Source organism: Panthera tigris, chromosome A1 (assembly GCF_018350195.1).
Source record: "Panthera tigris isolate Pti1 chromosome A1, P.tigris_Pti1_mat1.1, whole genome shotgun sequence".
Taxonomy (NCBI): Eukaryota; Metazoa; Chordata; class Mammalia; order Carnivora; family Felidae; genus Panthera; species Panthera tigris.
Genome location: NC_056660.1, coordinates 113603204 through 113631093, shown reverse-complemented (window position 1 = coordinate 113631093; position 27890 = coordinate 113603204). Strand labels below are relative to the sequence as shown.

Genomic DNA, 27890 nt, shown 5'->3' with positions numbered 1-27890 from the left:
GTTGGGAACGACCCGCAGCGCGCCCCTGCTCACCCCCACTCCCAAGCCCAGGGCGGGGGCAAGGCGTCGGGGTGGCAGACAGGTCCCCCACACAGGGGGCGCCGGGGCCAGCGCGCACTGGGGAGCGCGCCCGTCCAGCCGCGGCCGAAAACGGAAGTGGGCGCGAGCGGATCGCGATCATTGGCTGAACTGACATGTCTCTCAAGGGGCTGGCGCGAACGCCACTGCGGAGTTGGGCGAGGGGATACGGCTAGGGGAGGGGGGAAAACACTGGGAACAGCCGCGGGGCTGGGAGGAAATGAATTGAGGAGGTGCGCGGGGAGCCGGGAGAGTCCCCGGTCAGGGCACACGGGGGAGCCAGGAAGTGAGAGCGAGGCTGTAGAGGCGGTGGCGGGAGCAGCGCAGGCCGAGGGCTTGAATCGACCGCGGAGGGCGGGGAGTCCGTGACCGAGAGCGGCGCTGCGGCGCGGTAGGCGGGACTAGAGGGAGCCACGCAGGGATTGGCGGGCAGTGCTAGGCTACCGTACGTCGGCGGTGACGCACGCCTCGGGGAGGGTGCGCGCGCGTTCAGCGGCCTCTTTGTGTGGTGCCCAGATAGGGGAGCGGAGGTGGCGGTAGCGGTAGCGGCAGCGGCAGCCCTGGTTGTCTTCCAGTCTCCTCGGCTCGCCGTCTAGCCGGCACCTCTCCCCTCCCTCCCCCTTCCTCTTTTCCTCCTTCCCTCCCCTTCCCTTTTTCCCTTCCCCGTCGGTGACCGGCGGTGGCGGCTCCAGCAACAGCTGGGCCCAAGCTGTGAGGAGGCCTTAGCCAACGATAACGGCGACGGCGAAACCTCGGAGCTCGCAGGGCGGGGGGAAGGCCCGGGCCGTGGAGATGGAGAATTCCCAGTTGTGTAAGCTGTTCATCGGCGGCCTCAATGTGCAGACGAGTGAGTCGGGCCTGCGCGGCCACTTTGAGGCCTTTGGGACTCTGACGGACTGCGTGGTGGTGGTGAACCCCCAGACCAAGCGCTCCCGTTGCTTCGGCTTCGTGACCTACTCCAATGTGGAGGAGGCCGATGCCGCCATGGCCGCCTCGCCCCATGCTGTGGACGGCAACACGGTGGAGCTGAAGCGGGCGGTGTCCCGGGAGGATTCGGCGCGGCCCGGTGCCCACGCCAAGGTTAAGAAGCTCTTTGTCGGGGGCCTTAAGGGAGACGTGGCCGAGGGCGACCTGATCGAGCATTTCTCGCAGTTTGGCACCGTGGAAAAGGCCGAGATTATTGCCGACAAACAGTCCGGCAAGAAGCGTGGCTTCGGCTTCGTGTATTTTCAGAATCACGACGCGGCAGACAAGGCCGCGGTTGTCAAGTTCCATCCGATCCAGGGCCATCGCGTGGAGGTGAAGAAGGCCGTCCCCAAGGAGGATATCCATTCCGGTGGGGGCGGAGGCGGCTCCCGGTCCTCCCGGGGAGGCCGAGGCGGCCGGGGTCGCGGCGGTGGTCGAGACCAGAACGGCCTGTCTAAGGGCGGCGGCGGCGGTTACAACAGCTACGGTGGTTACGGCGGCGGTGGCGGTGGCGGCGGCTACAACGCGTACGGAGGCGGAGGAGGCGGTTCGTCCTACGGTGGAAGCGACTACGGTAACGGCTTCGGCGGCTTCGGCAGCTACAGCCAGCACCAGTCCTCGTACGGGCCCATGAAGGGCGGCGGCGGCGGCGGCGGTGGCGGTGGCAGCAGCTGGGGAGGTCGCAGTAACAGTGGACCTTACAGAGGCGGCTATGGCGGTGGGGGTGGTTATGGAGGCAGCTCCTTCTAAAAAAAATCTAAAAATGCCTGGGAGTGGCTATAGGGGTAGCTCTTTTCAACAACCCAACTAGGGTCAACTCCTGAGTTCCTTCCTCTCCCACCGCCTTCCCCATTTTGCCCTTGGGGGAGCCGCTTCTATGGCTGCTTATCCTTGGGGGTGTTGCCCTATTTGCCTGCCACCTCTCTTGTCTCTCCCTCTGAAGATGGACTCGGCCCCACATACACATTTTTGTGTTACAGTCATTGATGGACTCTATTTTTTTATTATTACTTGGACCTTGGTCGTTTTTATACTAGCAAAATGTCTTGTTTTAATTTGTGTTTTTTGGGGGGGAGGGAGTGAACTTGCTGATTCTGTAGCAAAACCGGGGCGGGGGTTGGGGTGGGGGGGTAGTTTACTTTGTTGTAAGGACTTGATACCTGGCTACAGCGTTTTCTATGAAATCTACTTGGATCCCATGCCTGAAATTTGGAAGCATATGTACAAAAATCATTTTTACGTTTTATTTTTAATAAATCATTGTGTTTGACCGTATATGTCTAACATTTTTTTTCTAGGATCCATTCCGTACCGTTTTAAGGGATATTAAAAATTTTTCGTGTTAACTCTTAATTCTTGTTGTGTACTTAGAGAAACTTTTAAAAGGTCCTTTGGTGGGTTGTTTTTTTGTTTGTTTTTGTTTTTGTTTTCTCTGTTGCCCTTCTAGTGACATGTTGAATTTTAAAACTTACAGGCAAAACTTTTGAAGTGGTGGATGTAGCTTTTTAAAATCTTTAAAGTTTCTGTGCATCCATCTCTTGTACTAAACGATTTCCTTATCATCTTGACATGGTTGGTCACTTCTTTCTATGAGAATTTACTTCAAAGTATGTACTGTGTAGCTCGAAAGAAATAGTTTGTGTTAAGCATGTGTTTTCATTCATATAAACTGTTTAAAAATTTTCAGATGGCCTAGTTTCATCCCTCTTACTGGTTTGTCTGTAATGAATGGTTACAAATAAGGGTTATATTTTACCCTTAAACTAAATGCATTTTTGTATTTTCAGAGCAGATTTAAACGTTTTTTCCTATAGCTGAACTGTTGTCCTCTTGGAAATCCTTCCCCCCACCTTTGTAGCACCATCTACTGGCAGAATGGCAGTGTATCTGCAAAACAATTTGTTAAAAAATCTTGTTTAGGATAATTGCATCAGTTTTACAAGTTTTGCCATCAAAAATCTGTTCAGACTTTGGTTACACATTTTCTTGTAACTAAGATGGGCTTTACGGGAATGTAGTTAACAATCCATATCACAATTGCCCTTTCTACATGAGATTTGAAAATGTAAACTGCTATGCATAGCTTGGGCAGTGGCCCCAAATTGCTATGACAACTAATGAACCAGCTACATGTACTGGTGTCTTAGGTGCAAGTTGTAAAGCAAAATATTTGTGTATTCTGCTTGGTTAACAAATGTATATTTGTAGCCCTTTCATGCAATAGAATTCAAGTTGTTGTTTATAAAAAAACAAAACAAAACAAAACAATGATATAGGAGAAAATTGCTTTCCTGGATAGAAATATAGAATAGCAACGTTTATGGATATCACAAATAAAGAATTCAATTCTTTACATGATTGAGTGAGAGTATGTATAACCTGGTGGGTGGCTTCAGAGTACCTATAATATAGTACACTTGATTTGATGTTATGGTAAAATTTTTAACTTGAACATTGCAATTCCAAAGCCCAAATGTATATAGTAAGCTTTCTGAGGGGATATTAATGGGCTTTAAAGTAAAAAAGACTATTTTAGCATTGGCATTTTTTTAGTTCTTGTTAACCGTATATTTCTTAATCTCTAATTCTTGCCAATTTTTAAATCTTAATTGCTAGCTAGGGTTTTCCTTTTGAGAGCTAGGAAGAAAGGTCAAGATTGCTAGGCTAGATTATGGCTGCTCAGTAGTTGCTGATGCTTGCTACAAATATTTAAGTATACCTCTGTGACAAATGGGATAGATGTTTTTGCATATTGAATAAATATCGTCAGATCTTTTGCTCTTCAATGGTTCTATGGTTTCCTTAAATTCATTTTTCACTCTTAGTGAAACACTACACATGGGCTTTTTCATTTGGTAGTTGAGTCTTGATTTTTGGGTGCGTCTAAGATACAGAAAATGATATGCTTAAAGTTTTCATTATAATTATTTGCCTTTTATTCAGCTTTAGTGGAAAGATATATTTCTTCTGGGTCATTTGGAACACTCCAACTTTTGGAGGGTTTCCAAAGTCTAATAAGGTTATCATTTTGCCTTCCCTACATAGTGATTTCTAAAAAGTAAAATGAATTATATAAAAGAATTACCTGTTAATTAGACACTTACTTCAAGGTGCTGTTTTGGTATATTAGTAATTCTTTGTCATGTCTTTACCTTTACAGATCCCTTGTCATGTATTTACAGATTCCTGTAATCTGGACTGGTTATTTAGTGAAGGCAAAAGCATAGTGGTATTTAGTTTTTATGGAATTCCTCTTGTCAACTTTTATGCAAGCGTTTTTGATGTTTTTTTTTTTTTTTTCTTTTTTGGGGGTAATGAGTTGTATTAAGTCCTTTCACCTATGAGAGCTATCTGAACATTAAAATTTAAGAAAAAATTCATGGGAAAAGGTGGTACAGAATCTAGTCCGTACTGAATAGTTTTTTTTGCGCCATGCTTGAGTCTAATTTGAAAGATTACACAAAATGAACTTACTTTTTCTCTCCCTCTTGTGAAGAACTTTTACATTTACAGTATTTTTAGTATAAATTCAGTTGTAATCATTAATTGAATGTTTTCAAAGGTATTTAAAGATTGTTAGTAACTTTAAATTTTAAGCTTGCAGCTGGTTAATGTTCATAGGGATAATTGTAGAATGATAAACTGATTGTTTCCTCCTATAATTTAGCGATTTTGAACATAGATTTCTTATTTAAATCTGCTTCACGATAAATTTTTGTTTTTAAGCAAGGCTAAAGGATTGAGGATACTTGAAAATTTAGTATTTATCATTATTTTCCTCAACCAGAAGTGACAGTGTCAGTTATTTGATAGGCTTCTTTACTTTTTAAGTGTTTGCTTTTCTCCAATCTGAGAATTTGCATTTTATGTTAAATTTTGTGTGCCTGTGTCTTTGCTGACTGAAAGTGGGCTTTTGGATGTTGGATTGATTTGATCAGAATTGCATCTAGTCGGTATATGGATTTTACCCAGAAAGATAACATTTGGGTTAGTCTCTCCCATTTTGATCAACTTACTGAGTGTAAGGTTTTGTTCACTGGGAAATACTCTGTTCTGTTTAAGAAGGCCTGATTTTGTTTGCATCTGAAATAGGGCAACAAAGATTGCCCCTAAACCAGAGTAGGGCAATGCTTTTTTCTTAATGTCTCATTGCAGATTACTTTGATGTGCCTTTGTTTTATGCTTTCTCTTAAAAGTGAAAATACAGTAAGGTTTTTTTCAATAGAAAGTCCCTTAAAAGGTGAAACCTAAGAAACCTGCTTTCTACAATTTGTTACTTAAAAAATTGTTATGTTGCATAACACTTGGATTGTAATTCAAGTTACAGAAAATAGCAATATTAGTAGGAAATAGAAAATATGAGGTTTTATTGACTCTTGGGGCTGGTGTATTTTAAAAATAAATTTATTAGGGTTAAACAAATAACTGGTTATAAATCAAACTAAATGAAGAGTATTTTACTAATATGAGCCAGTCCTCAAGGATAATCACTCATAGATGTATATTCAGCTAGCTCTTTTTTGTATGCTCCTCAGGTCAGCTGTATAGGGTCAACTGTAAATGTTCCATAGTATGGCTTTTTACAACTTAAAATATTCCTTCTTTTGATGGAATGAGGTTTCTTCTCTTGCTGTTAGCAAGAGCAGCAAAATCAGCTTAAGGGAGGTGGAACTTAAATGATTCTTCTCTTGCTGTTATGAACAATGCAGTGATTTTTATCCTTGCAGATATGTTCTTGCTGATCAAATGTGTACTTAATTGATGAGATGGTTACCTCACAGTTAAACGTGCTAGACTGAGAATGTACCAGTTTTGTGGTGTCTTAAGTATTTGTTAATTCTTAGTATACATACAGAAAGGTACATCTTCCCTTGTGGCTTTTTTAAAGCGTTAGGGTAATTTAGTGAAAACATTTGAAAATTTTCAAAGCTAGATTATACGTGATATAATAGCTAATGACCTATGAGGACCATTATATTGCTGTCTTCCCTTTTTGTTTTCTCCATTAGTTTTTACTGCAGAAATGTTTACCAGTTTTTCCATATGATGGCTATATATATTACTTAGGACATTTCATTACTGTCTGAAGAAATAAGAAAGGTACCACTGATTATGTTTGCTATGTGTCTTGTGTTAAGTATTTTATGTGCATGATTTATTTCAGTCCTTAGAATAATTCTTTGATGATATCCTGTTATATCTCTGTGTTATGTATTAGCTATGGGCTTACCTAATTTAAGTAATTTGCTTAAGATCATGTAGCTATTGGGAACAAGAAATAGGCATCTTTTCCCTTATTTTTAAAAAGCATATTGTAAAGGGAGAAAAATTGCTCCTCCCATTTTCTCCTAACGCCGAGATAACCTGTGTTAACAGTCTACTTCTAGATCTTTTCTTTGCATAGCTTGCATAGCAAGATGAATAGTTACATATGCATATATCTGAATTTTAACATCAAAGATGGTCTTCCATATTTCTACACGTATCTTATATGACTCTATGGTGTGCTGTAGTAAAAAAAACACACCATAATTTATTGATTGGCATGTTTCCAGTTTTTCTTCTCATAATTTAAAACTTTTTGCAAGCCTTGTGTTGCCATTTAAACGTTTAAAAGCAGAAAAAACAAGTTTGGGAGCCTGGTTGAAGCTGTTGGTTATACTGGTATCCAGATAGTTCTCTAAGAAATCTGCTAGAGCCTTAAAAGGATTTTTTGGATATTTACAGTCCTAACATTTTCAATTTTACTTCTGTCAACTTTCCGCCCAACTTTGTGTTTCAGTTTTTTTGTGAGAAAGTTGATTAAATAATACATAATTTATCTCCATTAAAAAAAAAAAAGCCTTAGTGCCCTTATATTCTGAAGGGACTGTACGTTAAGGTCTGGGATTTTATAGCAATAAATAGGCAGTTTATTGTTCTTTACTAGTTCATTCTACCTAAAATGTGTAGCATCATATTTTAGTTGGGTGTGAATAGAGATTTTTCACTGCAGAAATCGCTTTTATAAAAGTTGAATTTTAAGTGATTTGCTAAGTACTTCCTCAAGAAACTGAGAAAGAATAGAAAAGAACAGATGGGAAGTGGTATACTGGGAGAGATTTACTCTGGATCAGTGGTGGGCAATGCCCAAAATCTCAATTTCCAGTTGAAATGTGAATTCAGATCTTACTATTTAACCTTGGTAAGTCCACTTATTTTCTTTTACTATTTAACCTTGGTAAGTCAATTTATTTTCTTTGGACTTCTTTTTCCTGTGATGTGGAGACTAATTGCTTAGATCCTTTCCAACTTCATACTCTTAGTTTTTAGTCTTGTTTGGTAATTATTCAGTAACAGCTTTGAAGAGGAATCTTTGGATGAGTTCCTATAATTCATTAAACAATTTATTGGACATGACTTAGCTAAAAAGTAAGGATGAGCCCTTGCTCACAACATGATACCCACGGTTTAGTTTGGGTGGTGGGAATTTAAACAATTATGATAGAGTGTGAGCATTTTAGTCAGACATATAAGCAGTAGTGGGGACTTCTTTTTGTGGGTCATTTCACTGACCCACAATGTTAAACATGAGAGACATTTGCACTAGTTTTGTCATTTAGGTTGAGTTGGTCAAGGACATTCCACAGCTTAGACCAAAATGCAGATCATGATGTATTGGGCTGTTTACATTTTTTCTTGCCATTACTAGACCACAAAGACCTTAAAAGCACATCATCTATTTTTTGAAATTATTTTGCATTATTTTATGATTGATGGTTTTTGTGAAGTATTGGTAGCAAAATCAGCTTAAGGGAGGCAGAACTTATAAGTATTCAATGTTAGAAAACCAAAACGGTTGAAATATTAAGTGGGAAATGATAATCAGTGCATATTAATGAATCTTTCCATAAGGAGTATAATTCATATTTTGAAGACCCCTTTTATTAAGCTAAAGTTAGCAGCATCCTTACCATTCTTGCATTTTCATCTTGTAAATACCTTTCCAATATTTTGACTTATTAGTTGATTTTAAAATAGAATTTTGTTAGAAATAACTTCTACAGTAATTCAGTTTCTTTTTAATTCAGTTTCTTTTCTATAAGAAAAGTTTCTTATAGAAAAGAAACTGAATTTGCCATAATTGAAAAGTTATATGTTCTCTAAATTTGATTTTTAAAATGGAGTTAATATTTGTATAATTTGGGGGGAGGCAGTATTTGAGAAATAAATGGGCATGAATTATTAGCCTCAAATTGAATTTGACTTTAGCACATTGTGAATGTTCTTGATGCTTAAATTTAGTCTTTTACTAAATATAACGTGTGGAATTTGTTGGGAAATAGAATTTATTGCTCATTTCAAAGACCTACAACTAACTGGTTTCAGAAAATTAGCCTTTGACTTTGGAACTTGCTTTTGGGTGAACTTCACATTTTCCCTAAATGAGAATTTAAATGCTACTAGATAAAACGTTTATCATAAAAAGGAGATATTTGAAAACTGCTCTTAAAATAGAAATCCCAAAGTAGGAAGGGTAGAAAGGGCGCTTGAGTCTCATGTATTTACTTTTATAGCTCCTTTTTTACTTGCACTTGGAGCTGGATGAGTTGAATATTCAAAGAACAAAAAGATTCAAGAAGATACCTTGCTAGGCATTCTTATCTGTGCTTCCTTTTCTACCTAGGCAGATTTTCTTAGTCTCCTTTGATTCTTTTATCATTTCGGTTTGCTTGAAACAAACACCACCCACCCCTCCGAAAACCACCCGAAAGAGTTTTGTGACATCCATCTGCTCTAAAATTCTCTGATGTGAACTTTTACCATTTAAATGACATGTGTATTTTCCAGTGTTTACCATCAGTTTTATCAGGTATTGATTACCTTTGTGCAAAAGACATCTAGGCTCTGGAGATACACAGCAGTGAGACACACATGATTTCTGTCTTCAAATAACTTCCATTCTGATTGGAATTCAATTTCTTTTGAAATGGTGGATCCTTTCCTTTTCAGCATCATGCACCGTTTAGGTTGTTTACACCATACAAATAGGAGTTAGTTCCATTGTTATTTAGTATACATTCTTGGATTTTATTAAAGCTTCACTCTTTCCCTGATTACTTATTTGGATACCATATGAAAGGTGCATTTTTTGTTTTCTGATGCTTATGTTGCAAATATAATTGGCCTCAGAGTAAGCATCTGATTTAATATTTCATAGTCCTTAAGGACTTTTTTTTTTTTTTTGCATCAAATAGACAAGATGTCTGAAGATGTCACTTTCTAGTTTTGTGACCTTGAACAATTTGGCCTGAACCTCAGTTTCCTTGTCTTCAAAAAGGAGAGACTTTTACCTGATACCTGTCTCACAGGGTTGTTGAACAGATTGAGTGAAAAAATCCATTTCAAGGACTTAAACTATCTTGTCTGGCACATAGTAATGTTAACATTATGACCTCTGATAACAGTTACGACTGCCTAGCAAAAGGTGTACCTTTATTTAACCCCCAACCACACGATATTTGCACGGTTAATGAGGTGAATGAGTAACTAACTGTCTCAAAAAGAGTAGTGACATAGGCATATATAGTCTGTAGATCATTCTTAATACTGTGATTAAAAATACTGTTTTTAACCCAGGCTTTGCCCTTCACTTGTTGGGTGAGCTTGAATATGGGAGCCCCCTAAACCTCTGCTGTTTTAACTCCAGTAGGAGAGAGATGAACCATGATAGCTACCTGTAAGTGTTTAAGTATTTGTTATTATAAGGAAGGTATAAATTATGTTAATGTTGAGGAGAAGTGACTTCCAGTTAGGAAGAAAGATCAAGAACAGCATTGTGGAGGATAGAGCACTGGCCAATTAAAAATTGGCCAAATGGAGACGATTGGGAAGAAAGAGGTAATTGCAGGTAAAGGGACAAATAGGCAGTGACCTGGAGCCTGTGTGCTAAGCACTGTACTAATTACATTTACAAATGTTCTGACTGGATCCATTCACTAATCCTCTCCTTCACAGATTGGTGGCTGAAGTTCACCTCAGAAAGATTCAGTAACTTTTCCAAGGCCACTCACCTGGCAAAAAGGTTGAGTTGGGGTTGAGTCCAAGTCTGATTTCGATGTTCATGCTGTTCCCACTAAACTTCAGATACACGTGGCTAATTTGTACTAAGGGTAAAGGAGATTTGTGGAAAATAAATTGGAAGAAGTTGAAACCACATTACTCAGGTCTTTTACTCAGTGCTAGGGAGTTTGGACCTTATCTGGCAGGCAGTGGAAGTCACTAGAGGTTACTGAGCAATAATAGTGGTAGTGAGTGCAATTTAGACAGATTAACTCCCTAGCACTGAGTAAAATAGTTGGCATTTCAATGATATTTTGGGTGACAAGGTTGTTAAGACAACTGATGTTAATCAGGTAAGAAAAGAGATCATGAACAAGGGGGGTAGTGCTGGAAATTAACTGAGGGGATTTGTAGGAAGCTGTGAAAGTATAATTGTCATATGACTGGATATGTAGGGAACAAGGAAGGAAGGAATAGTTTAATGAGAATTACTGTGTAACTTGGAGGATGGTGATGCCCCTGGGAATGGGAAGAAGAGATTTAGAAGGAAGGTTTGGAACATAGGTGAAGATGCTGGTAAGCACTTTAATGTATTGTGTCTTTTGCACATAGCTTATAGCTTTACAAAATGGTTACTATGCTAACCATTACTCTTTGCCTCTCCAGGCCCACTCTCCATCTTTCTCTTAAGGTGTTCTTGGGAACTTGATTCTTAAAGAACTGCATACGCTTTTTTTTTTTTTTTTTAATTTGAAACTTATTGTCAAATTGGTTTCCATACAACACCCAGTGCTCATCCCAACGGGTGCCCTCCTCAATGCCCATCACACACTTTCCCCTCCCTCCCACCCTCCATCAACCCTCAGTTTCTTCTCAGTTTTTAAGGGTCTCTTATGGTTTGGCTCCCTCCCTCCCTAACTTTTTTTTTGCTTCCCCTCCCCCGTGGTCTTCTGTTAAGTTTCTCAGGATCCACATAAGAGTGAAAACATATGGTATCTGTCTTTCTCTGTATGACTTATTTCACTTAGCATAACACTCTCCACTTCCATCCATGTTGCTACAAAAGGCCATATTTCATTCTTTCTCATTGCCAAGCAGTATTCCATCGTATATATAAACCTCAGTTTCTTTATCCATTCATCAGTTGATGGACATTTAGGCTCTTTCCATACTTCGGCTGTTGTTGAAAGTGCTGCTATAAACATTGGCGTACAAGTGCCCCTATACTTGACACATCATCTCCAAAGGCAAGGGAATTAAAAGCAAAAATGAACTATTGGGACCTCATGAAGTTAAAGTGCTTCTTCTGCACTGCAAAGGAAACAATCAACAAAACTAAAAGGCAACCGACGGAATGGGAAAAGATATTTGCAAATGACGTATCAAAGGGCTAGTATCCAAAATCTATAAAGAACCAAACTCCACACCCAAAAAACAATCCAGTGAAGAAATGGGCAGAAAACATGAATAGACACTTCTCTAAAGAAGACCTCCAGATGGCCAGCAGGCCATGAAAAGATACTCAATGTCACTCCTCATCAGGGAACTACAAATCAAAACCACACTGAGATATTACCTCACACCAGTCGGAGTGGCTAAAATGAACAAATCAGGAGACTATAGATGCTGGAGAGGATGTGGAGAAATGGTAACCCTCTTGCACTGTTGATGCATACTCTCTTCTTTGGCTTCTTGAGTTTAGGCACTGGGAGAAACCAGCAGGAGATCTTAAGAGTGAGAGAGAGGTGAGGTCCACATATATGTTCCTCCTGCTCCCCAAATACACATTTGTATTCAGCAGACAGATTTTTATTGGCCACAGCTCTATTCCAATAGCTCTCTCACAGCTCTAGGTTCTGGCTCTTGGTAACCCCTCCCTCCTATAGTCACTTCAGACTTGCTGTTGCTAACCCCAAGATCGTTCCCAGACATTGTTGATATTCCTGTGTCCACAGCCTTGTAAATAATTCCTTTTATTAACACCTGTGTTTTCTTTTGTTAGTGAAAAATTTTAAATCCCTTCCACCTTTTCTAATGACTTGATCTTCCAGGCACCATCAAACTTGGAGAAGACCTAGCTATTTGCACTAAGTTACTTTCCTTTCCTGTCATGAGTTTTCTCACATTGTTTGAAATTTAGTGTCCTTATTTCCTACTGTGTTAGGTTAAAGTTATGACTCTTCTGCCTATGATTTAGCTGAAAATACAGCAGTGAACAAGAGACAAAAATCCCTGCCCTCAGTAGGGTTTATATTTTAGTGGAGAGAGACAGACAATGAAATACAATAAATTGCATGGTATGTTAGAAGATGATGAGTGAATGGTATAGAAAAATTAACTTAAGGAATAGGGAGTGCTGTAAGGCAGGATGTTTGTGAAAATGGTGCATTTTAAAATAGGGTGGTATAGACACTTCTCTAAAGAAGACATCCGGATGGCCAACAGGCACATGAAAAGATGCTCAACATCGCTCCTCATCAGGGAAATACAAATCAAAACCACACTCAGATATCACCTCACGCCAGTCAGAGTGGCCAAAATGAACAAATCAAGAGACTATAGATGCTGGAGAGGACGTGGAGAAACGGGAACCCTCTTGCACTGTTGGTGGGAATGCAAATTGGTGCATCCGCTCTGGAAAGCAGTGTGGAGGTTCCTCAGAAAATTAAAAATAGACCTACCCTATGACCCAGCAATAGCACTGCTAGGAATTTACCCAAGGGATACAGGAGTACTGATGCATAGGGGCACTTGTACCCCAATGTTTATAGCAGCACTCTCAACAATAGCCAAATTATGGAAAGAGCCTAAATGTCCATCAACTGATGAATGGATAAAGAAATTGTGGTTTATATACACAATGGAATACTACGTGGCAATGAGAAAGAATGAAATATGGCCTTTTGTAGCAACGTGGATGGAACTGGAGAGTGTGATGCTAAGTGAAATAAGCCATACAGAGAAAGACAGATACCATATGGTTTCACTCTTATGTGAATCCTGAGAAACTTAACAGAAACCCATGGGGGAGGGGAAGAAAAAAAAAAAAAAAGAGGTTAGAGTGGGAGAGAGCCAAAGCATAGGAGACTGTTAAAAACTGAGAACAAACTGAGGGTTGATGGGGGGTGGGAGGGAGGGGAGGGTGGGTGATGGGTATTGAGGAGGGCACCTTTTGGGATGAGCACTGGGTGTTGTATGGAAACCAATTTGACAATAAATTTCTTATATTGAAAAAAAAAATAGGGTGGTATAGGTAGGTCTCTCAGAGAAAGTGACAATTGAGGAAACACTTCAAGGAAATGGGGAAGTGAGTAGTGCAGATATATAGGGGAAGAGCATTACAGGTAGAGGATTAGGAAAGCAGAAGCTCTGGGGTAATATTGTGCCTGACCTTTTTGAGGACGAGCAAGTTGGTGATGGTGGGGGAAGAGGAGCAAAGGAGTGACTGATCAGGTCAGAGAGTGGCCAGACCATGTTGGGACTTGGAAGCTGTTGTAAGGATTTTGGCTTTTGCCACATGAATGGTGCACCATTTCAGAGTTTGAACAAAGGAGTGTAATTATCTGCCTTGATTTTTAGTAGTCTCTCTGGCTTTCCATCTGTTAGAACAGAATTCCTATTCCTTTGGTATAGTTGCTTTCAGTGAGGGTTAATGAGCAAAGCAACGAGAGCAACTTGGCCTAAGGTGAAAAAACCCACAATCTCTTTAATTCTACATGTGTATGTGTAATATATATGTGTGTGTGTGTATATACATATATATGTGTGTATATATGAGAGAGATTGATTATACTTGGCTGAAATGAATCTTTAATTGGTGCTGTGCTCTCTGTAGAGGGCCTCCTTGCAAGATTGACCCTTGTCAGGGCACTTCGATTGAGGGAATGTTCCTAACTGGGAAGGGTGGTCCACTGTGTCTAGACTGTCTAGGTTCACTTGCAATGTGATCTATGCTAAACACCTTTCCTTCTGGGAGTCTGGAATTTTGATAAGTGCTAGATAGTGAGTGCCTATAAAACCTTGAGTCCTTGGCAGCAACATTACACAGAAGCGTATTCTCTGTGACCCCTCATGGTAGGGAGAGAGCAAAGAGAGGTTTTGTACATGGATTCCTCTAGACTACCTGTGTCTTTTTTCCTTATGATTGGACTGTGTATCCTTAACTATGTGACTATTAAACTTTAGCTGTGAGTACACTTAGTGCTGAGTTCTGTGATTTCTTGTAGCTAGTCTCTCAGTGTTGTGTTGGTCTTGGGAACACCAGACACAGGTGATGTGTGTGTGTGTGTGTGTGTGTGTGTGTGTGTGTGTGTGTGTGTGTGATCAATTTAAGTGGAAAACATCATGTTGTGCGTAGAAGGTGGAGTTTTCAAAAAACCTGTCGCATAGGTCAGCCAGCCCTATGTTGAATGGAGAGCTCTTCTGGGAAGTTTTTACTTTGTTAATTTCTTTAAAAGCTCTAGGTCTTTTCATTTATTGCATCTTCGAGCAGTTTTGAGAGGCTTCTGGCAGTTTTGAGCATGGGAAGACTCACTGCCATCATGTACATCCTTTGTAAGCAAGTTTATAAAAAGGATCGACTTATATCGGTCTTTAAAATGATCTAAGTGAAGGAAATTGTTGACATAGGCACCGTAAATGATTCCTTAGGGAGAAAAGAAATATAACTATTAGAAGCAGCAACATCCCCTAACAGATGTAGTTATGTCAGTATGTTAGAAGGATCACATTTTGTTTGCTTGTAAAGTCTCTGCAATGAAATGTATAGCAAGCTGGTCTGATTTTATGACTTTGTATTACTCCCTTGGGAAGGAAGTTATCCTGTCCTGATCTTTTAATGAGAAGAATTTGATAAAGAGAAGATGAGACTTGGGTCACAGAAGGGAGATTATGGCAAAAATGCCCATTTGACAGATCTCTGTCTTCTCAATTTCTGCTTTCTGACTTCAGAGTCACAGCCAGTTGCCCTCAAATCTCTGGATCCATAAAGCTGTGAGCTTGAAATCTTTTATTTTCAATTGGTAGAACTATTTGTTTGTTACCTTCCAAATGATTTTAATCACAGTTTTGTACTTTTACAACTGAAATTGCAGACAGTAACTTCTCCATAGGCTGGGAAAGTTGATGAATAAGGAGGGCAAATATGGATGTACTTAGTAAGAACTATGAAATTAATCATATCCTTTGGCTCTAGGACTCCAATACTAGGAGTTTAACCTAAGAAAACAATTCAGTGAAAGGAGAAACAGGCTTTGTGCAGTTATTATAACATTGTCTATAAAAAGAGATTAAAACTATAAATGTTAAACATTGGGGAAATGTTTACTAAATTGTGCTCTGTGTTGTTGTTGTTGTTGTTTGCCGTTAGTTATATGTTTTCATGTGTATAATTTCTCCAACCAGCTTGTAAGCTTTTTGGCATTCTATTCATGTAGGATTTATGTTGTAGCTCCCTGGTACAGCCCATTGCATAGACAGACTGAAATAGTCCATGAGACTGCATTGTAAGAATGTGGTTGTGGAGAGTGACCAGGGAAATGTTTACTGGATTGTGCTCTGTTAAAGGGTGAAGTGTTAGAAACCTGTTGTCCATCAGTAGGTGAATGGATGAACAAAATGTGGTGTATACATACAATGGAATATTATTCAGTCATAAAAAAATGAAATTCTGACACATGCTACAACATGGGTGAACCTTGAAAGCATTATGCTAAATGAAATAAGCCAGATACAAAAGGACAACTGTATGATTGCACTTATATGAGGTGTTTAGAATAGACTAGTTCATAGAAACAGAAAGTAAGAATAGAGATTACCAGGGCCTTGGGGGAGGAGAGAGAATAGAGAGTTAACTGTTTAGTGGAGTTTCTGTGGGAATGATGAAAAAGTTCTGGAGATGAATAGAGGTGATGGTTGCACAACATTGTGAATGTACTTAATGCCACTGAATTGTACACTTAAAAACAGTTAAAATGGTAAGTTATATGTATATTCCACCACAATAAAAAATTACAAAAATATGTAGTAACGTATTATTTAATGTAGTATATAATATGTAAGTATATTAAAGTAGCAGGATTAAATGAACCTTTTAAATTGTTGTTGTTCAATTTTAAGTGAAGTCACGAGAAATTGTAATTACCTAGTTGCAACTATTTACAATTACAAATATCCTTTTTAAACCTCCACAAAATTACTTACCCAGTGTGCACCTTTATTTCTCTTCCTTTGGCCCTGCTCCCTCCTCCCCCAAATTGAAAGTTGTGTCCTCCTACACTGAGTTCCCAGTCCCTTTCTGCACTTCTCTTGAATCTCTTGTTGTTGTTGTATGTTGTTGTTGTTGTTGTTTTACCATTGTTTATATGTTTCCATGTGTAATTTCCCCAACCTGCTTGTAAGCTCTTTGGCATTTTATTCATGTAGGATTTATGTTGTAGCTCCCTGGTACAGCCCATGGCATAGACAGACTGAAATAGTCCGTGAGACTGCGTTGTAAGAATGCAGCTGTGGTGAGTGACCAGAATGTTTGAACATTCTTGCTCATGGGTTTTACATTATGTTCAAGCATTGTGTCTCTCTCAATTCTCTGTACCTGCTAGATGTGCAGACCTGACCTCATTCACGTACACATCACGTATTCTTGATTTTGGTGCTATGCCTTATCTGTATTTTACATTTTCATGTAAAACAAAACAAAACAAAACAAAAACAGTTTTCATTGTACCCAGAAAGGAAAGAACCAAGGAGGTGAGACAGGAGATAGAGTTCTGCAGGTAGAGAACCAGTGCAGTCAATTTAAAATTAAAACTACCTATGAAAAAGTTGTAAGTAGGAATTAATACTCATTTTTGAACAGAATATTCTGTGAAGGAAGCAGATTGCCTCCCTCTATTTAGGTCATTGGTGTAAGTGATTAGGTCTAGCTTTTATTATGAAGAGATGTACATATTTGCCAGCAGAGGGCACCAGCTGCTGATTCCAGAGAGGAAGGAATTTTTACAAAGGTCCTGAATTTGAGTGTTCACAAAGTACTAACAGTGGTGTGAAGCCCCCTGCTTGCTGGTATAGTTGGTCTGGTTTTTCTTTGACTCAGATGGGGTCCAGCGGTGTGCTCCCAGCTGTCCCCAAGAGCAGTCTTTGGCTAGGTCTGATTGGTAAGCCAAGGGACCAGAGGAGTCTATAGTAAAGGATTTTATAGTAGTAAGTGTTTGGAAGCATTAGATACCAGCCTGTGTTAATATCTTTAAGGAGTTCATTTGCTGTTGTTCTCCCGTTGATAGGTGAGGTGGAAGAGGTGTTAAGCCAGGCTTATGAGGACCTGGTTCCATGTCCCACTTGGTCCCCTAGTCAACTGGGTGATCTTGAGCCAGTTGCTTTCTTTCTCTCAGCCTCAGTTGGCTTATCTCTGAAATGGAAGTAGTAAGAGGGAGAAAATGCCTGCCATGCACAGTAGTTAATACTGGTCTTTGGAGTCAGGCACACCTGGGTTCAAACCTTTGAGGCTGTGGTCAAGCCATTTAACTCTCAGAACCTTAGTTTCCTCACATGTATGATGTATGTTCTGGTGGAACTCATGTTTATTTGATTACTTTTGAAAATAACTTCTTTTTGCCTATAGACCCCCTTCACCCATTTCTCTCTCCCCTCACCCCTGCCTCTGATGATGACTAGTCTCTTCTCTATGAGCTTGCTTGTTTTGTTTTGTTTTTTTAGATTCTGAGAGAGATCATGCGGTATCTTTCTTTCTCTTTCCAACTCATTTCACTTGTAATGCCAATGGGGTCCACCCATGTTGTCACAAATGGTAAGATTTCTTTTTTATGGTTGAATAATACTCCACTGTACGTGTGTGTGTATACACATACATACATACAACCTTACGGTTGTTTCCATGCCTTGTCTATTGTGAAAAATGTTATAGTGAACGTGGGTGTGCAGATATATAGATATCTTTTTGAGTTAGTGTTTTCATTTTCTTCAGAAGTGGAATTTGCTGGATCAAATGTAGTTTCATTGTCGATTTTTTGAGGAACATCCATACTGTTTTCCATTGTGGCTGTACAATTTACATTCCCACCAACAGTGGACTCTGGCTCCCTTTTCTCCACACTTGTTATTTTTTGTCTTTTTGATACTAGCCATTCTAACAGGTATGAGGTTTTGCTTTGCATTTCCCTGATGATGAGTGATGTTGAGCATCTTTTCATGTACCTGTTGGCCATCTGTATGCCTTCCTTAGAAAGATGTCTATTCAGATCCTCTGCCCATTTTTAAATTGGATTGTTTTTATGCAGTTGAGTTATATGAGTTCTTCATATATTTTGGATATTAGCCCCTTATCAGAGATATGACTTGAAAATATTTTCTCCCATTCAGTAGGTTGCCTTTTTATTTTGTTGACTGTTTGCTGTGAACAAGAGTTTTAGTACGATGTGATCTCATTTATTTTTGCTTTTGGTGTCAGATTTAAAAAAGTCATTGCCAAGACCTTTGTCAAAGAGCTTACTGCTGATGTTTTCTTCTAGGAATTTTATGGTTTCAGGTCTTACATTCAAGTTTTTAATCAGTTTTGCGTTGATTTTTTGTGTATGGTGTCAGGTACTGGTTTAGTTTTACTCTTTCGTGTGTGGCTTTCCAATTTTCCCAACCTCATTTACTAAAGGGACTGTCCTTTCCCCACTGTGTATTTTTTCTTTTTAACATTTATTTTTTTGAGAGACAGAGATAGAGCGTGAGCAGGGGAGGGGCAGAGAAAGAGGGAGTCAACAAATTCTGAAGCAGGCTTTAAGCTTTGAGCTGTCGGCACAGAGCCCAATGCAGGGCTCGAACTCACAAACCACAAGATCATGACCTGAGCTGAAGTCGGATGCTTAACCAAGTGAGCCACCCAGGTGCCCTTCCCCACTTTGTATTCTTGACTCTTTGTCAGAAATTAATCGATCATTTATATATGGGTTTATTTCTAGGTTCTCTGTTCTGTTGGTCTATGTGTCTGCTTTTGTGGTAATACCATATTATTTCGATTACTATAGCTTTGTAATGTAGCTTGAAATCAAGGAGCATGATGCGTCCAGTTTTGTTCTTCTTTCTCAAGATTACTTGGCCTATTTGGGGGTATTTTGTACTTCCATGCAAGATTTAGGAGTATTTGTTCTATATCTTTGAAAAATGCCATTGGAATTTTCATAGGGGTTACACTGAATCTGTAGGTTGCTTCAGGTAGTATGGACATTTTAATGATATTCTAACTGAGCATGGCATATCTTTCCTTTTGGTTGTATCTTTTTAAATTGCTTTTGTTCATGTCTTACAGTTTTCAGTACACAGACCTTTCACCTCCTTGGTTTAATTTCTCCCTAAGTATTTCTTTTTGGATGCAGTTGTAAATGGGATAGTGTTTTTATTTCTCTTTCTGATAGTTCATTATTAGTATATAGAATGCAGTAGATTTTTGTGTATTGATTTTCTATTTTGCAACTTTACTAAATTTGTTTATTAGTTATAACAGAGGAAGGAACTCTTCCAAACTCACTTTATGAGGGCACAATTATCCTAATACTAAAACCAGACAAGGATGCCACAAGAATATTACAGGCCAATATCCCTGATTAACATAGATACAAAAATTCTTAACAAAATATTAGCAAACTGAATTAGTCAACAGTAGATTAAAAGGATCATACATTGTGATCAAGTGGGATTTATTCCAGGGTTGCAAGAATCGTTCAGCATCTGCAAATCAGTCACTGTGATATACCACATCAACAAAATGAAGGATAAAAATTATATGATTATCTCAGTAGAAGCAAAAAAAAATTTGCCAGAATTCATCATCCATTTATAACAAAAACTCTCCACAAATTATATATAGAAGAAATGTACCTCAACATGATAAAGGCCATATATGACAAAACCACAGTCAACATCATACTCAATGGTGAACAGCTGAAATCTTTTACTCTAAGGTCAGGAACAAGACAAGGATGTCCACTTTCACCAGTTATATTCAACATAGTATTGGAACTCCTAGCCAGAGCAATTAGGCAAGGAAAAGAAATAAAAAGGATCTAAATTGGAAAGGAAAAGGTAAAACTTGTCACAATTTGCATGGTATGACATGGTATTATATGTAGAAAACTCTACAAAGATCTCCATCAAGAACCTGTTTGCATTAATAAATACATTCAGTAAAGTTGTAGGGTACGAAGTCAGTCTACAAAAATCTGTTGTGTTTGTGTACATCTCACATTTAATACAGGGATAATAGTCCATTCTCACAGGTTTGTTATGATGATTATATGAGAAAGTTACCTGTAAAGCCTTGAGTATAGAGTCTCGTCCAGAGTAAATGGCCAGGGATGGAAGCACCTGTTAATTTCCAGGGAATGTTACCTTAAGTTAAAGGAGATGAGGGACATGAAGCACATTGTAAGCTTTAAAGTGTGACACAAGTGCCATGTGTTATGAAATTCTTGAAACCACCCAGCACATGGGTGGGTTCTTTCACCCTCAGGGGAAGAATCCTGAGGGAGGCCAGGTATTACTTGGGATAAGGTGGGCTTCAAGTTCCTTTTCAGTTTCTACCTGATTTTGTGGGCTTCAAGTTCCTTTTCAGTTTCTACCTGATTTCCGGGGGCAGTCAGAGCACCTCTAGGGGAAATCTACCCCTCAGGTGGTCCAGAATCTAAGGGGAAATTCTGGTGATACAGGTGTGGGTGGGCCTTAATTTAGCTCTGATTTTGCTTAGTCCTTGGTGGCCAGTTGGTAGCAGGATCATGGGAGATGTGGAAGTGGCTCCAGGGGAGGCCTGGGTCTGTGCTTCTGGCACAAGGTAGTTTGGCAGACTTTCTTCTTGACCTCAGAACCGAAGACTGTAGTTTGATAACATTGGCATAGGCAATGAAAATATCTAAAGTTTACTGGTGCTTATTGCAGGCAGGGTTGTATGCTAAGTGCTTTATAGACTTTTATATTGAAATCTCACAGTCCTAGGAAGTAGGTACTATTATTATCTCCTTTTTGCAGATGAGAAAATTGAGACATAAAGTAATTTGCCAAGGGTCATGTTTCTGCTAAGTACGCTTGGATCCTGGTCTTTCTCATTCTGATGGTTTGAGCTCTTTTCTTTTGTTCTTAGTGGTCTTTACATTTAGCTATGCATTAGAATCTCCTATGAAGTTCATTGAAATTCCTGCTTCTTGGACCCCAATTCTGTAGGTGTGGGGTCGTGTCTGGCACTGTAGTGTTTTTGTTTTTTTCCCAGATTTATTTAGGTATAACTTACATAAAATAAAATGCACCCATTTTAAGTGTTTAGTTTGATGTAATGTAGTAGTTGTATACAATCATCTCAGTATTACCACAGTCAAGATACAGAACATTTCCATAACCCTAAAAAGTTTCATTGTGCCTTTTGACCACCTGATTCGTACAGTTTTAACCAGCTAGGCCAATGGTTCTGACACACAGGTGGCAGACCACTGTACTGTGTTATGGTGTCTGCAGATGTGAGGAACTGAATGCCTAGAGAAGGAAGATAAAAGTGAAAAAAAGAAAAAAGATACTTGGAAAGAATGGTTGATTTTACTGTTTCCAGATAAGCTATGCTGTACTGGCTCCCTGTGGAGAGATGGAGTGTGGAGAAAAGAACTTTCTAGACCAAAAGCAGTTAAATAAAAACAGTTTCTTTTCCTAACATGGTTTCTTCCTGAGCCACATAAAGCTGAAGAATTCTGTACAAATTTGGTGTGGATGGCTGGGCAGATTGCTTTGGATGGAGAGTTGGGGCCACTAGCTACAATTGGCGAGCTGTGGAGAAGCCTTGGGTGTGGGAAGGTGGGCCTAAGATACTGTTGCTGTGCAGTTCAAGGATGGGACCTCTTCCCCACCAGGCAGACACCAATTTGGTTCCATCTGATTTTCCTCTGCTGCAAGAATCCAATAGCATCTCTTAATCTGAAGTTCAGTCAGGAAAATTAGCCTAAAGCAAATAGTTTCAGACTGTGGCCCAAAGAACATTTGGATAATAAAGTAGAAAATGTAAAATGTAGCTCTGAAATTAGAGAAGGTTAGGGTGGGAACTTTGTGCCAGGAATCTGGAGACCTTGATTCTTGACTCAGCTCTGTTCCTGATTTTGTTAGATGACCTTCTCTGAATGTTCTCTGTACCTCTGTGGATACAGTGAATGGTTAATAAAGTGTGCAGGTAGCAATAATATGGTTTCAGCACATACATTGTAGTGACATTGGTTAGCACAGCAAAAGTAGGTTGTGAAGGAAGTGCTGTAAAATTTTTATATTGACTGTGGAATGAAATCTGTATATACTCAGCTGTAAGTATTTCCTTTTCTGACCTTTTTCTTTTCTCTCTGGTTTATTAGATGTGACGTTTCCCCCCTTTCCTGTATGGGAAAATGGTCAATAAGGGTATAAAGGTGTAAAAGAAAGACTTATCTTATTCTTATGCTCCTTTTATGAATCACCCAGTTGTCTTCCTGGTGGATGTCTGCACTCTGGCACGGATTCTGGGATTCAGTTTCCTTGTTTGTGGTGTTCAGCTTCTCCTGGTCCCTGTGATTCACCTCGAGAGGAAATATCTGGAGCCGAGCCACAAGGCTGATTAGAGGAGGAAGGGACAGAGGGAGAAAGATATGAGGGGTGTTATTGTGAAAGGAAAAAGTGGTGATCTAGGGCTGTAGGATGTAAATAAAATAACCCAGACTGCATCTCGTTTGAGAAAGAGTGAGTTGGGGTAGTGGCCTCATCTAAGAGGACACTGAGGTGTCAGTGGGAGATAATCTTTGAGAATAACACCTTACCAGTTTCCATTCAGGGTCTGTAAAAGTTACTTCTAGTTTCTGTTACCTCAATGTGCTTCCCCTTCCCCTGTTCCACTGTTTCAAGGCTTTGTAGCAATGAAGAAATTCAACAGGTCGAAATTTTAACAGTCATAGAATAAACAGTCATCTCTCCTGCTTTCACATACATTATGTTATCCTCCCTGAAGACCTCTACAAAATATTAAGAGTCTAGTAAAAATTTCTTCTTAAACAGTCTTACAGATGAACAAACAAAATGGAACATTTAAGGCATTTTTTGAATCGTGTGATTTTAGAGCTGAAAGGGACCCTGGACTGATCCTGTGTTATAGAGGAGGAGGATCTGAGGTTCAAAGTGGGAAGAAGACTTGGCTGAAAGTCGCTCAGCTAGCTAGTGGTAGCATAGATCCTGAAAAGCCTAGGTTTGACCTGGATGGTTTGCCAATAGAGATGCTCATGTATGCTTTAGAATAGAGATGCTCAAGTATGATTTTTCTGAGGCATTAAGGAAGCTTCTGAACCCATTTCTGTGGCTAACCAATCAGTAGTGGCAGTTTGCCTCAATTTCCATTAAGCCTCTTGGCTGTGGCTAGGAGACACAGACTGCCCTTCTGCCTTCCCAAGATGATGTTTTAGAGTTAAGAAAGTCTAAATTGAAGCTCAGCAGCTGGAGATTACAGGGTACAGGCGATCTTTGGCTGGAGATGGGGGTTCAGTGAGACTGACTAGTTGGAGCCACAGTTTCATTTAAATTTCAGTGCTTTGGGCAGATACTTCAATGTTGTGCAATGAAATTTGTGGTCATTCAGTACCCTGTAGGGAAATCAACATGTGCAGTGTTCATTTTGATGGCTTCACTGCAGTCATCTTTGGCCCCTGGAGGCAAAATAGGGTTGGTTTCCATTTCACCTATGTCTACTGTTCCCTTTATAAAATTTCTCTCCACATTCTCAGAGCTATCAGACTCTTTCCCCCCTAATTTCTCTCCATCTGTCCGACTGTCAGAGCTACTGTAGATTTTGTGAGGAGGAATCAGAACGTGAGCTGTGACCTATAAGCTGATTTCCCCAGGTGGATATACTCCACTGCAAGCCACAGAGGGGCCTCCTCATTCCAGCAATCCGGCCGGGCTGACGGACTTGTAGCCTATGGGGGCAGGGGTGGGGTTGGAGGGCGGGGGCCAGTGTTTCTTGGGCTGGTGAGGAACTGCCTGAACCTTTGCAGCGTAGGCACAGGAGATGGGAGCCCCCGGGGTGAGCTAGTCTCCAGAGCTGGGGATGCCTAGGCAGATGTGGAGGCAGCTGGAAAGGTGGCACCGCACTTGGGCCGCTGGAGCTGCGCTGTTCCTAGGAGACGGAGGAGCAGCAGCGAGCCTGCGGGGGAGGGGGAGCAAATGGGTTGCTGCGTTTAGCAGCTGAAAGGGCTGCAGGGAGCTCTGGGTAAGACATTTTCTGCTGCTGCCGCTTCTGCGGTAGAAGCTGCTGGGAGTAAGTCAGAGGAAGGAGGATCGAGAGGGAGGAGGCTTCATTTGCAGCCATGCTGAATCACTGTTGCTGATCAGATCTCCTGTTGGTTGGCTGGGAGAACCGAGAACAGAGCTACGATCTCCGGGTGCATGCACAGTTCAGCGGCTACCACCCCCGCTGGGCCTCGCACAATGGAGGGTGAAAGGTACGTATGTATTAAATGTGTGTGTGTGTGTGTGTGTGTGTGTGTGTGTGTGTATACACGTATGCTTGTGGTGCAGCTACTAGCTTTTGTATCTGCATTGGCTAGGCTGGGTCGGAAGACCTCCCTGCCGATGGATCCGGGCAGACAGCAGAGTCAGAGCAGGGAAGCCCCCTTTTCCAGAGATCTGGCTTCCGCAAAGGCAGGTCTGGGTTTGCTGGGCAGTGGAGCACCCTGAAAGAAGGGACTTCCTGGTGGTGTTCGGGTATAGTTTCAGCATGGGCTGAATCAGGATTGTCTTTCTCAGGCTCTTTCAAGGAGGCGTTTCCCTTTCTTGACTACTTTCCAGGGGTGGTTTTTCTTTGGTGGGGGGTTTCTGATGTCACAGCGGGCTGGCCTGGCATGGGGTGCTTACATTTTCACACTGAAGTGCTCAAATCTTTAGCTAGCATACCACGCTCCTGTCTATTCTAAAAAGGTGTGTGTGTGTGTGTGTGTGTGTATGTGTGCGCGTGTGTGCCTATATGCACACACAAGTTCAAATAAGAAGGAGAGAAACCCTTCAGATGATACTTGGTCTGAACTGATGTTCATTTTCATTGAAAAGTTTTTGAATGATACTGGAAGGTATGTGCTTTAGAGGAACTCTTGCTCTGTCCATCAGGGGTTCCTTATGAAATAGGAATAAACAGAAGGGAATTTAAGTACCTCTGTTGGGCTGGATGTAACTAGTGAGAGTTTATTTTCTGGCAGGCACGTGCATATATGCATTTTAAACTATTATCTGAGGATCTGATTCTTTTATTTCAGAGGTACTCTATGCAGTGCGGGGGTGGGTCATTCTTCTGTGCTAAAACGTCTCCTCCTGTTGTGTCAGCTTTTTGGTTCTGTGGGTCTGCGGCTGGTAGAGAACAAGGCTTGCCATTTTTCCTGAGATGAGGAGACAGCATGGAGCATTAGGCAGGGAGGGGTGAGGTGTGGCAGTGCACCATTGCGGGGGTGGGGGGAGTGCTGCTTTGAGTTGCAGGTTTGATGCAGATGATAACTGGCTGGTTGAATGGTAACAGGTTCATCTAACTCAGCACTGGTTTGTACCTCAATAAACACTTTCTTTTGCATGTATTGTCTCCACTGGTGCATCTCATGGGGCAGAATGATGCCATTAAACATCTCTAGACCCTGTTAAAATTGGCATGATTGTTGGGTGTCTTCCTGTCTGAAGAGGCCCCAGGGACTGCATTTCTCCATGTGACTCCCGCAGGAAGAGTCTGGGACTTTTTAGTCTGAGTGTGCTGCTGATGCAGCTTCTCCCTCAGCGGTTTTTGCAACAGGGGCTTAGTGTTGGACTCTTTGTGGCCTGCTGGGCAACAGAGCATCCGGAGGCCTGTTTCCTAGGCTGGGAGCAGAGGTGGGTAGTGTCCTCACCTTCTGTTGGTGTGATAGTTAGTAGAAGGGCAGGGGCGTGGTTTACAGGTTCTGGATCAGGCTCATTTGCTTGACTGGTGGTGTGTGGGGGCTGAAGGGTCCTTGTGAGACTAGCAGTAGCTGATCAGGGTACTGCTTCCTGAGCATTTTTGGGCATCTTCTGTTTTCAGAAATGTAATGAGTCTTTGCCCTCTAGGAGATCTCTTGTTCTTCGATGCTCTGGTGCCTCTCTGCTGGGAAGGCTGATGTCCTGGGCTTTATAACACCTGCTTTTTGCACATGTTCTTTTGTCTTTCCCCTACTGGAGGCAGAGAGTAGTCAAGAAATACAAATTGAGCAGCTTCCAAGGTTCACCATGTCACCCAGCTCACTACTGTTTGTTTCCACTTCACGTCCAGCTCACCATGTCAGGCATTCAAGTCCCCTGAAATCTGGCTCAGTCTGCATTTGCTCTGCTTACCCATACCCCCACCAAGCAATCTTTTGGTCTGTTTTGTGACCATACATCCTGTATACTGCTCCATCCAGCCCCACATCCTTAGCTCCTGGTGTTCCTTTTGCCTGGAATGCCTTTTCCCATCTTCTTTTCCTAAAGTTATCCCTCTAACAAGGCTGTTTTAAATTCCTATTTTGTGTTGGAAACCTCAGCTTTTCTAGTCCCAGGTGATGTTCTTCTGAATTCCAGTACCTCAGGTTTGTGTCCATAGTTGGATACAGAATAATAGGCCCACCCACCAGATCTTTTTGTGCTTTTGTTTCATGTGTCTTACAAGCCCCCGGACTCAGAGACATGTCTTCAGGGGGTAAGGATGGTGCCACTCTGAACACTCCTCACTCATCGCTGTGTGGCTGCATGCATAGTAGGTGCTGCCTAATTGTTTGGTGATGAACTGATAACTTTTGTGGGAAGCAGTGATAACTAAGAGGAAACTTGGTGAGAGAAGAGATTGAAACCTTTGGCCAATAGGTTCATCTTTGGCTATCGGCCTTATTATCTCAGCACGGGTCATTGACCCTATGGAATGCTTTTGTAGGCCGAGAACAGGGGAAGTAGCCTGGTTTTACAAGTTCCCTGGGAAAACCAGGGTTGGAGAAGCTGAGTGACTAGCCTAGGATCACATGTCAAACCTCCAGCAACTGGAGGAATCCTGAATGTGTGCTTGTTCCGCACTTAACCTGCTGAAGCTTAATTGGCTGTTTTTAAGCATTAAGATTTTTTCAGCCAAGAGATTTCTACTGAACAATTTTCCTTCTTTGCCATGAGGGTATGAAAATAACTTCTCCCTTAAAAGGCTATTAATTGAAAGCCTGGGATTTAGAGTAACACAGGCCTTGCAGTGAATCTCCTTTATGAACTGTGTGACCTTGAGTGTGTCACATTTAGTCATAGACAATTTTTCTTTTTGGTATAAAGGGAGTAATAACAGTATCTGTACCTCATAGAGTTTTTGTGAGGATCAAATGAGGTAATATATATATAAAGCATCTAGTAAAATGTGTGTGGCACAGACTAGGTACTAGGTAAATAGTCGTTGTTTTATCTTTGGTGTTCATCTATTGCCCTGGTGTACCCCATGACTCGTGCTGGGATACTAACCAAAGCTTGTTTTGAGGACTTTCTATGTTTATCATCTAAAGCAGCCTATGTGGGACTTTTCCCATGAGAAAACTGGGGAGAGCTTATCAGGATCCTTCTCTTGCTTCTACCTGAACCATCCATCTCCTCATAGTGAGATACCACACGGGGCTTGGCATTTCCTCTGCTAGTTTTCACCAACACCTACCTTAATCCTCCTTTTTATAGACTTCCTGTGGCATCTGGATGCCTTTAGTGGTTTGGAACTATGAACCAGATACACTTGTGTTCAGTCAAAATCTCAAGAAGAACATATG

At 40.9% G+C, this 27890-nt stretch overlaps 2 protein-coding genes across 8 annotated transcripts in view; both read left to right on the top strand.

Moving 5' to 3' along the window:
* The window catches only part of KLHL3 (kelch like family member 3), a 278634-nt gene that overhangs the window by 136989 nt on the left and 113755 nt on the right, over positions 1-27890 (top strand). For 2 of the 7 annotated variants that reach the window (XR_006217022.1, XR_006217021.1), the window contains exon 1: positions 24538-24575. The exons of 4 other annotated variants lie outside the window; for them this stretch is intronic. Coding sequence is in view for 1 of the 3 variants with exons in the window: in XM_007077840.3 (XP_007077902.1) it covers positions 24520-24575 (56 nt within the window). In the remaining 2 variants the exon portion in view is untranslated. Of the gene's footprint in view, positions 1-24516; positions 24576-27890 lie in introns of those variants that run through there. One more of the 7 variants, XM_007077840.3, reaches the window with a different exon arrangement.
* On the top strand, positions 274-3399 carry HNRNPA0 (heterogeneous nuclear ribonucleoprotein A0). The gene has a single exon (XM_042984637.1). It carries the CDS (start codon positions 871-873, stop codon positions 1792-1794), a length of 924 nt encoding a protein of 307 aa, XP_042840571.1. The 5' UTR covers positions 274-870; the 3' UTR covers positions 1795-3399.